This window comes from Ailuropoda melanoleuca, chromosome 8 (genome assembly GCF_002007445.2).
Source record: "Ailuropoda melanoleuca isolate Jingjing chromosome 8, ASM200744v2, whole genome shotgun sequence".
Classification (NCBI taxonomy): Eukaryota; Metazoa; Chordata; class Mammalia; order Carnivora; family Ursidae; genus Ailuropoda; species Ailuropoda melanoleuca.
Genome location: NC_048225.1, coordinates 92,794,168 through 92,805,304, shown reverse-complemented (window position 1 = coordinate 92,805,304; position 11,137 = coordinate 92,794,168). Strand labels below are relative to the sequence as shown.

Genomic DNA, 11,137 nt, shown 5'->3' with positions numbered 1-11,137 from the left:
CACCTGATAAAACTCTAGATTGGAGTTAGGAGATCCAGTCTAATTCAGTCATTTTACAAAGAAACTACTCTAGAGAGATAAAGTAACTTGCCCCGGGGCCACAGAGCTAATTCATCAGAACCAAAGTGCAACCTGTGCTTTCTGGTCCAGTTTTTTCCACGCCTGGTGAAAAGGAAAGGGGTCCTGCATACCTCCACCGCACCACTTGGTCAATTCTTCCTCGGGCCTGTGTTCCCAGATGCTGTCACAGCTGTCCACATCATGCACGGTGTACCACCGCGCTGCATTTCAAGAGAGGTCATTCTCAGGGGACACTGTGGACTTAGGTGTTTTATGATAAAGTTCTGGCCAATGGCAGCAGAGGGTGCTTTTTGCTGGGACAAGAGCTCATGGAGCCAAGCAATTTCAGAGGAATCTGAGCTGCCAATCACTTCCCACCGCTGGAGGCGACATGACCAGGAAAAAAGAAAAACCAACTCATTTTTATTTTGAGCTAAGGTTGACTTTAAAGAAAAAAATGCAAAACACAGCAAAGAAAACGAGAGATTTATTTAAAAAGGAACCCTCCCAGGAATGTGCCCTGCTTCATCTCAGGAGCTGCTTACAGCCCAACTGTCCGTTTCATCAACAACATCTGCAACCCTATGATCCCTGATGTTTAGAAAACCATGATCCCGAGCACTGAATGACCCCAGATGAAGAATGAACAGGTAAATTACATCTAGTATACTGTGTTTCGACAAGAAAGTTTATTATTATTATAATGGTTTTCAACCTGTATTGCAATAGAAAAAAAGGGGTTTTCTGGCTAACCAGAAAACTTCTATTCCCTGAGCATCCCGACTAATTGAGGTTGTGTAACAGGCTGTTCTTTCTAGACAATCAGGTCTAGCATTACATAACTTGCCAAGAAGAAACCAAACCAATCAAAAGATCTGCCCTCCTAATTTAAAACATTAAGATAATAAATGTGAGTGAGTTTCCTCACTCTTGGAAATAATGTAAAAAGTCTACACTATAAACAAAACCACACACATACTAGAAAACACAAATGATTAATCTCCAATTTTGGTATGTAATTGTTAGCTGTGTTTTGGGTCAATTAAATACTAAAACAATAAATAAAGATTGTGTTAGCATAGAAATGACAGGTAAGTAGTTGAAACAATATAGCAGGATGTTTCAAATCTGCTAGACTGCATGCTCTCAAAATCCAGAAAACTGGATTTCAGGGGACACACTGATGTCCATCCAGGGGAGAAGTCGGTTTCTGTTACCACAGGTCCACTTTGTACTGACTGACTGGTCAGAACTTCCCAACTCCTGGCTCAAAATTAGAGGTCTGTGCCAGGTAGCGAGTGATATGCTTTGGTGGAGAGGGAGTCAAATCGACTAATTCAGTGAGCCCAATACATGACTTTTCTTGAAAGAGAAAGAAAAGGCTCAGCAACGGAAAAACAATAATAAAACAATGAAAATGTCAAATAGATGATAAAGGACTTGGTTTAAGAAGGAACAAGGACAAAAATTCTTGCTGGCTAGGAACCCAGTTATTTCTCAAATTAAATTTCTGAAGAAAACAAACCCTTTTTTCCCCCAGAGTATTACATTATAGAAACCAATGAACAAATGGACTCCACATTCTAACTTTTATATCTGAATCCATATGAAAAATCAAATTATTTTTGCCCATTTGATCAATTCCTATAAAGCCAGGAGTGCATTCCTCGTGTGGCTAAAACCGTGAGTAGGCATTTCGTTGTTGCTGCTGTTGTAATGGTTGCTGGGCTTGCTGTTGTTGGAGGCGAATTTGCTGGGAATAAGGGTCTTCCAGGGATTTTACAAATATGGTAGTTCTGGGACCTGTCTTCCATACAATACCATTGGCATCTTTCACTGAAGATTCCACTGTAATGTTGTGTGTCCCAAGGATAGCAAAGTTCAACAGAAACTGAGTACTGAAGTAATCATTATGAGGTTCAACTCTCTGCTCCATCTCGTTGGTCATATTGTCAATGGGTATCTGGAATGAAAAAATTGTTAAATAACAATAACGGCTAACATTTACTGAGTGCTTACTGTGAGCTAGGCCCCGTATGAAGTGCTTACTTAATCCCGGCAAACAACCAAGAGGTTTAGGTTTAGGTACCATTTTTGCCCTTGCCTTATAGATGAGGAAACTGAGGCAGAGAGGTTAAGTAATTTCTCCATGGTCACACAGCCAGTGAGTAGCGAAGCTGGCCTCTGAACCTAGGCAGGCTAACTCCAGAGCCTACACTCTCCACCGTCAAGCAATCCTGACTCCTCACCGTCCTTGAGTAGCACGAGCTCTCGCACCTCTCTCAATCCCTTCGTGTGCTGGCCTTTCTTCCTTGGGAAGGAGCTCGGGACATGCCACCTCAAAATACACTGCTTTGGCACGTTATTTTAAGCTAAAGGCACTTGAGAAACGGCAGATGTGGGAAGGGCTCTCTGACCCCCCATTTTTACCTAAAGCAGGTCATAAAATCTCCCATGAGAAAGGTGCCCTTTGTACCAAGAAGAGGAGAACATCCTTATCACTAGAGACTGGGAGTCAATGCTGAAACGTACCTCCACCAACAAACTACAATAACCCATATCTCCCACCCCCGCCCCCAGTTCCCCCACCCCTACTCTCCCCCCACGTCTCTCCCAGTCATTTCCCCAGTTTACTGCCCTTTGCCCATTTGTCTTCTATCTTCACAAATTTATTGATTCTGTCTAAAAGTTACATAAACTTTCTTCTCTGGTCGCTTCTTTGGGTTTCCATTGTCTTGTGAGGACTCCCGTGTACCGGTACCATTCTAACAAACATGTATGCCTTTCTCATGTGAATCCGCCTCAATATCAGTTTAATCTTAGGCCCAGCTGGAGACCCTGAGACAGTGGAAGAGAAAATTTCCCTCTCCTACACTTGCTTACCCGACCCCAACTCCAATTCCCATTTCTCTTTCCTCTATGAAGAGGTATTCTGAAGAAATAGGGTGCAATCACCTGTTTCAGGGAGTTTAACATCTAAGAAACTGAAAAAGAACCTAACACTAAGTAAATACAAGTAAGGGTTCTTCCTCCTACCTAGTCTGATTTTACATTGCTTCAGTAATGCAGTCGTTCCTCCCTCCTTTGACAAATTAACTTTAGAACTTGTACAGTGCTTACCTGACAATCAGTATCTTGTTCAGACTGGCAGCACAATATATTATAAAACACAAGTTTATGGGCTTGTTCACTTATTTAGCTAGACACCCATGTCTCTGTCCTTTCGAGACACAGTAACACCTGCTGGTGTGCCCTGACAAGGACCCAAGATGAAGTATGCCAAGAGAGACACTTTTTCTGGAATGCAGATAAAGGTAACCTTAATGACGGTTTGGCCAGATTGCTCTAGGTTTATGTGTGTGTTTCTGTTGCATAATCAATGACATAAATATGCCCTGAAGCTCTGTGACTAAATGAGCATATCACAAGGTCAGTTATCCAGAGACATTTACCTGTAACATCAATGAAATTAAGTCACCAATTCGCGATCTCAGAATTATTTATAGGCCCTGTTTTGTTTTTTGCACAATTTCTGTAGGGTTTTTATGTCCCTAAAGGATTTGCTTACCAAACAAAAACTTCCTTAAAAGGACCAGAAATAGGCCAAAGCAACCTGATCACTCTGAACGGATGATGCATTTCAACTTGAAAACTCACTGCAAGTAACATTACAAATCTTGTATTACATGACTTATTATATCGGCTTCCTGACTTTAAGCAATGCCATGAGAGGTAAGTTAATAAGCAGAAGACTGGTTTGAATGTTTTTTTTCTCAACAGTAGAAATCATTATATACAAGGAACAAAGAGAATTACTGTTCTTTCAAACTCTAAATGAGGATATAGCTGCAGACAGGGGTAAGTTAACTACATAAATTCTCACCTTCTGTGACAATAAAGATCGCCCAAACATAACAGTTGTACTCTAAATACAGTAAATGGCTTTTGTCATCATTCATCAAATATTTGCTACATAAGGCACTAGAGTCTGTGTTGCAGGAGTCAAAGAGAGCATGAGAATGAAGGCTGGGCCAAGAAGGGAAAGTTACCAAAGAAAATAAATAAAAATGGATAAAACCACACCTTCTCTTGGCTTTTTAGCCTAAAACCACCAAAGAGAATAAAATGTTCTCTTTTTATATCTTTACTAGTACTCCTTTCCTTACTATGGAGCTCAGTTTAAGCATGCCCACAATAAACCTGGACATAACCAATTTGGGCATCTGAACAACTCTGTTCATACAATTGTGTACTTGTTCCCGTGTTCTATTTTCTGTGAACAAACCACCAAGGAACTGGAAGAAGACAGACGTCTAAAGAAGGGAACGTTCTGCATTGGGAATACTGGTATTCCATGGTATTCAGCACCTTGGCCTTGGCTAAGAAAGCAAGCATGACTTTGGTTACCTGCCTCATGATTTCTCAAAGCAGTATTTTCCTAGGGTTACACCCTTAAGGAAAGATTTTACTTTATCTGACCATTGTCTGCCAATACTGTATACCCTTTTTTCTTTAGAAAATGCTAATATCCACTTAAAATAGAGAAAAATAATTAGATGTGTGCTTTTGGGGGGTAGGGGAGTTAGGGAGGCACTTATTCCCCACTCCTGATGTCTCCCTCCACGTAGAGGGACTTTTCATTAGATGAATCATACTGGTCTCCAGGAGAGGAGGTGAGTTTTACTGACTGCTAAGTTTCTGGGTAGGAACTGAGCATGGGGAGCTAAGACCTTCTCTTCCCTTCTCTGGACACCAGGATGCTCCTTCCTGCCATCAATTTTATAGGGGCAGCCTCTTGTGTGCACAGGCTGAGGCTGGGTGGGAAAATTCAACTCAGAGCTACAACCTACAACAAGGAAGTCCTTGTTGCCAGGCGCCTGAGCTGGGTTTCCCCATCACTGAACAGTAAGGCTCATATTTTGATCTCTGTCTGCCTGGATGCTTTCTCTATCACCTGGTTCAGGCAGAGAAAAGAGAGGTATTATTTATCAGCCCCCTCAAGCCCCAATATGTACTTTTAACTTATGCCCGTATCTCATGCCTTGGGAGGTGTAACTGCCATCTGCTTAACCATGAAAACCACTGGAAAACTTCCATGAATGAGCTGATACAATCCATATCACAACTCTGCCTCTTTCCTAAATTACCTTGTAGTCTTGTCCGGATTTACTCTGTAGCGTGGAAGAGACATTCAGACAGACGGACTGAATTTTGCGAAAGAGTCCTGGTTTAGATCCGTGCTGAACCACTCCCTCTACCTTTAGCGCCAGCTGCTGATTATTCTGGACAGCGATGGGCTCTGCAGGGTTCCGGGGTGATGGTGACAGAGCAAGCTGCAATACCAACATTAAAATGAACGCTCATAAGCAAGGACAAGCTTTCTTCCAACAAACATGTTTGTGCTAATTGTTGTTTATACGTTACAACACTACACACACAGCTAACGACCTGACTGCTGGGACAACCAAATGCGCCTTTAAAGTCAAGGGTTCCTTCTCCCTACTACCTCTCTTAAATACCACTCTGTTTTCTACTCCCCAAATCCCAGTTCTGTGTGAAGGTAACAGAGGATCTGAAAACAGTGAAGGCCCTAGTCTTCCCCATTTCTGTAGTGGGGCATTTCTTTGACAATGAACCAATTCCAGCAGGGAAATGCACTATGTCAACTTTCATGTCTAGCTGCTGTCTCTTTGGTTTTATGTAATTTTTAAATAGACTAAATTCAAGGGCCAGTGAACTTAAAACTCTAGAACTATATATGTGATCAAGTCACAGTGGTATGAAAGTCAGTTTCCACAAACGAACCAAATGACATTTTTAACCTTGTATTAAAAATCCCAAATCCCCTTAAATTACAGAAAGCGCAAATTCTGCTAAATGAAAAGACGGAAGAGGAGGGTCTTCTTGATGACGCTGAGCATTGCACCAACCAACCCTGCACACATCCTACCTTAGGACGTCTTAGCTAAGAGAATCAATTTTCCTTATTATTCAGGTCATTTTGAAATGGAGCGCTCTGTTATTTACAATCAAAAGCATTCAAATGGATATGCAACAGTGCACTGAAGACATCTACCCACAGACGGATAATCCAGGAAATCTCTTGGAGGCGAGTTTTCCACCTTTTCCAACAATTCCATCCTCTGAATCAAAAATAGCTTTTGAATTTGGAGTGGCTCAAATATTTTCAAATACTAGCTCTTCTCATTGGCCAACTCCTCAAAACTTGATATTCACAGACAAAAGCGCTCTAGAGATAGGACTGGTAATGTTTTACCAGACTTGATTTATTCTAAATGGGGTCCGAAAAGCCCAATCAGATCCAAACTCAGCTCAAGATCCTTGTAGAAGACTATGATGAAAGCCTCTCAGATTATTCTTGGAGACAAGGGACAGAGCTCCAGGTACCCAAACGCCTGTCACACTGCACCTGGCACTGACAGCTAAGAAGGGAAAGGGTTTAACTCCCAAATCCCATTCCCTTCACCAAACCACTTGATAAAGGGAGAAAAAACTTAAAACTAAAGTAAGTTTTATCAAAACCAAAGGTAAGATTCTGAAGCAGAGCTATATCCCATGTATTCCAGAAGATAACTGGGTTTTTAATCTACATTAACCTTCGTACTTTGGTAGTATTACCTTGATGCTGGTAGACTGCAGTTTCTGGAAAAAATATCTCTGAAATGAAAGAGGAACTTTCAGCAAGGAAATGATGGCATTGCAGAGACATGCTGTATGCTGGGAGGGAATAAAGAAACTAAGTCAAATAAAAATAAATTTCCAAATTTCATCAACAAACGGTACTTTCATGAAGAAGTTTAAAAAGTACAAATGGTCATAAAATTATTGCAAAGGTACATACCAATCAGTAAAGAGGCATAACACCCAAATGTATGCCAAATCATTCGTGTCAAGGAGTACAACTGCAGATTTTTACTTTATTTTAGAGTATATTTAATAAAATAAAAAGTAAATGTAGAAGAAAATCCTCCAGGCCAATTAATGCACAAATTTTGCATTTCTGTAGCATCAGAGTTATTAGATATATTATTCTATAATTAGTTTAGATACTACAATATAGAGTCACTCTCATACGGTAAAGTAGGACCAAGAAGACATGATAACAAAGCCAGTGTGGTATACTGATGTCCAAGGCCTAACACCAAATCCCATGGGGAGCCTCACTGACTTGTTCTTCCATCCCATGTCCGGGTGGCTTCCCTGGCCTTGTGACCATGGGCCTCTAGAGAGTGAGCAATGGTGGAAACTTACTGGAATTCAGATTAAGAATGACTATACAGTTCAACTCTATGGGATTCTGAAATTTTAATAAGAGTACTTTATTTCAAAAATCCATTTCACAAATGTAACTGAGTTCTGAAACTCCTAGAACAGCTGCAGAAGAGAATCACCACAGTGAATCCTTTCAGGCTTAGTAAGAGAGTCCTACAACTAGCATTTAAGAGTTCTAAAATATTATACATATTTATTTATTTAAAACCACTTTATTGAGGTATGACGGACATACAAAAAGCTGTATGTATTTAATGTATCCAACTTGAGTGTGGAGTATACACCTGTGACACTGTCAAAGATATTATAAAGGTCACCCAGGCTAATCCTCAATTTTGCTGATGACACAGGTTACCCAGACAGGTAACAGAACAAGCTGGAACTAGAACTTAGGTTGCCTGACTCTTAGTTCAATGATTTAGTTCTGTTTCACCAACAATTCACCAACTGAATAGAAAAAACAAAAACAAAAAACTACAGCAGCATCAGAACACCTGTAACTTTGGGTGACCCAGACCTATTCCTGTTGGTCTACTCGCCCCTCCTCAGTCTACTTCCCCATTAGCTCCCCCAAGCACCTCGGGGTGAAAACCACACTACCATGCTGGCTGCCCTTCTAAGCTTCTGATGCCAAGCACAGCGCCACCTAGTGGCCTATGTTGTAAACAGCCCTAAACAGCTGGGCATTAAGGCTACGCACCAGAAGAGTCCACTCCTCCCTGGTTTCAGGGTGTTGAACATTTTGTGCCAGAGAGACCTCTAACACAAATGGCAGGTCTATTACTGGAGAAAACCACAACACAGATTCAAACACATTGGTTATCTTCCTTCAGGTTTAACTGCTAACGCAACATTATTCGTGTTCCTGCAACAAGGAACCTGGGAAGCATTTGCAGGGACGTCCTGCTGGTAGTGGAAGTCTGATGCCGAGAGTATTTGAGGAGAGACACCTCTTTAAAGGATGGACTAAAGTGGACCCCAAGTGACCTCAGGCTGCTCCCTGGCAAAAAAGCACCATTCTCCCTTTTAAAAGAATGGATGCAGATTTTACAATTCCCTCCAGGGACAGTGTGGACCTCTGAGGCCGCCGGCGTGTGGGGCACACCTCCACAGGGACGCTGGTAGCAGACTACCATCACAGGAAGAGTTTGGAGGTCCGAAGTCACACGTTATGGTTAGTAAACCAGCAGGAGGACTAGCAGAGCCCAGCACTCTCTTGTTTGTTGAATCCAGTACTTTCCAGCCTTTGTATTTTTTGACATCTAATCAATGTCTTGCACAGATGTGTATATTTCCTTCAAAGATAATCTTTACACTGTCCCTTAGCAACCAAATCTCCGTGTCAAACAACTACCTCTATCAATTCAGTTCAGCAAATACATATTGACGATCATAAGTGGAAAGCAGTGTGTCCAGGAAAGTTCCTGTCCTGAAATCTAATTTAACTCTTCTACAATGCATCATGCCAATTTCTTCTTAAACACTTGATAAAAGGTGAGAGTACAGAGTGAGAAGAGCAGGAGCCAGAAGAGAGCTGCAGGGGATATCCGCAACTAATGGGTGGGCAGGGCAAGGGAAACTCTCCAAGGCCCAAGTTCACAGATGGGGAGTTATGGACTGAATGTGCGTATTCACCAAACTCCTATTTTGAAGCCCTAGCTCCCAATGTATTGGTAATTGGAGGCGGGGCCTTTGGGAGGTTATTAGGTTTGGATGAAGTCATGAGGATGGGGCCCCATGATGGGATTAGTGTCCTTATGTGAAAAAAAGCGACCAGAGCTCCCTTTCCCTCCCTGGTATGAGGGCACTGTGAGAAGGTGGCCATCTGGAAGCCAGCCAGAAGGTCCTCACCAGGAACCAAACTGGCTGCCACTGTGATTTTGGCCTTTCCAGCCCCCACAACTGGGAGAAAGAAGTGTCTGTTGTTTAAGCCACCCAGTTGTACAGGTATTTTGATATAGGGGCCTGAGCTGACGAAGACACTGGGGAATGGGCAGGCAGGCAGAAGAAAATCTGGGTGTGTGTCAGTCTGTCCTGTTGGGGAGGAGACTGAAGAGAGAGTGAGAGCTCAACACTCCCAAAGGCCACAGAGATTCAGCAAGCTAAAGGTGAAGCACTGCACCAAAGGACATCGGTGGCATCTCCTGGCAGAAAGTGATTCACTGCCAGGTAGGCGACCAGACGAGCCCAGTTCTTTCTGTTTCCATTGGCCAGTGGTTCTCAACCCCGGTGGCAGGAGAGAATCACCTGGGAGCCTTGAAAAATTGCAAAGATTCAAAGTTAACTGGTCTAGAGTGGGGCCTGGGTGTTATTTTTTATTTTTATTTATTTTTTTTTTAAAAGATTTTATTTACTTATTCGACAGAGATAGAGACAGCCAGCGAGAGAGGGAACACAAGCAGGGGGAGTGGGAGAGGAAGAAGCAGGCTCATAGCTGAAGAGCCTGATGTGGGGCTCGATCCCACAACGCCGGGATCACGCCCTGAGCCGAAGGCAGACGCCCAACCGCTGTGCCACCCAGGCGCCCCTGGGTGTTATTTTTTAAAAAGCTCCCAAAGTGATTCTAATGAGTAGCCAGAGTTGAGAACCACTGCGACTTCAGTTACATTGTTAAAAAGGAAAAAAAAAAAAAGAAGTTTTAGCTGTGCTCTGGGAGAGCAGATTCGGCACATTAATGTAACTATGTAGTAGCCACAGAGGTGCCAAGCCCCCGCCACGGATTATTAGCTCATTTCATCCTCGCGGCAACGCTGCAAGGCAGGTACAATAGTAACCCTGTCACAAGACAGGCACGGAGAAAACTGGCAGAGACCTGAGTTTGCTGAAGTCACAGGGTTAGGAAGTGCCCGAACTGGAGAGAAACCGACTTCTATGTCATAAAAACTCAATGAAACAAATGCCACTTGCCATGTAAGAAACAGGAGTATATTTCCGATTGAGTGAGTCCACTTCCTCCAAGACGCGATTATAGACAGACATCATTCTCCGCTCATATTCACTGTCAGCATGGGCAGCTCCCGTAGGTCCAGATTCCTGGAGACTGAGGTCAAATCAGTAGCAATTAATCAAACAAAATAGTCACCATCTTAATGTCTAAGTGTGTCAGGTACTTCCTACACGTTCTCCTTTATTTTGTAAAATAACAAAGTAGGCACTGCTGTCTCCATTTTATAGATGAGCCAGCTGAGGCCTGGAGAGGTTGAGAGACTTGCCTTCAGTCACATAACTAGTAAGTAACAAGCCCGGAGTTCAAACCCAGACCTGACTTCAAATTACTTAAGGCTAATCACCTTGGTTGTTAGGTAGAAGAAAAATGTTTAACCCTCACCTCTGCCATAAAGTGAAGGAGACCCAAGACATTTGAAAAGATAACCATCAGTACAAAGCCAGCAGGTTAAGTGCCACAGAACCAGTGAAGATACACCAATAAAAGATCAGAATGTGGAGTGGGGAATGCCACGGAAGAGATGGGTCCTGAACAAACCACTGAGCAAGCAGGATGGATAAGATGTGGGGAGATGGAAGTGTGGTGGGCAATCAGGGCTGCGGAAATAGCACGAATCTAAAGCATGTACAGGGAAGGTGCGGGAATGCTCGGGGGAGAGCTAGCATGCAGAGCTCGGTAAAACTGGGAAAGTTTTACCTAGATTTCCTCCTTCTTCTACTGCCTCACACCCAGAAAGTATTTCTGAAAGTATTTCTAAGTGAGAAAAGAAAGCAAACCTTTTGTATTCTAACTAAACTTCAACGGGATTACTTGAAAATGCAATATGGGTCATTCAGC

At 42.6% G+C, this 11,137-nt stretch overlaps 1 protein-coding gene across 4 annotated transcripts in view; it reads right to left on the bottom strand.

Moving 5' to 3' along the window:
* Positions 1 to 529: 529 nt before the first annotated feature.
* INTS7 (integrator complex subunit 7) overlaps positions 530 to 11,137 on the bottom strand; it is an 89,266-nt gene continuing 78,658 nt past the window's right edge. For 3 of the 4 annotated variants that reach the window (XM_002917180.4, XM_011222263.3, XM_034666894.1), the window contains 4 exons: positions 10,261 to 10,393; positions 6,700 to 6,798; positions 5,208 to 5,393; positions 530 to 2,023 (listed from right to left, as the gene is read on the bottom strand). In XM_002917180.4, the coding sequence (XP_002917226.1) occupies positions 1,736 to 2,023; positions 5,208 to 5,393; positions 6,700 to 6,798; positions 10,261 to 10,393 (706 nt within the window). In that variant the 3' untranslated portion in view covers positions 530 to 1,735. The remainder of the gene's footprint in view (positions 2,024 to 5,207; positions 5,394 to 6,699; positions 6,799 to 10,260; positions 10,394 to 11,137) is intronic. The other variant, XM_034666893.1, reaches the window with a different exon arrangement.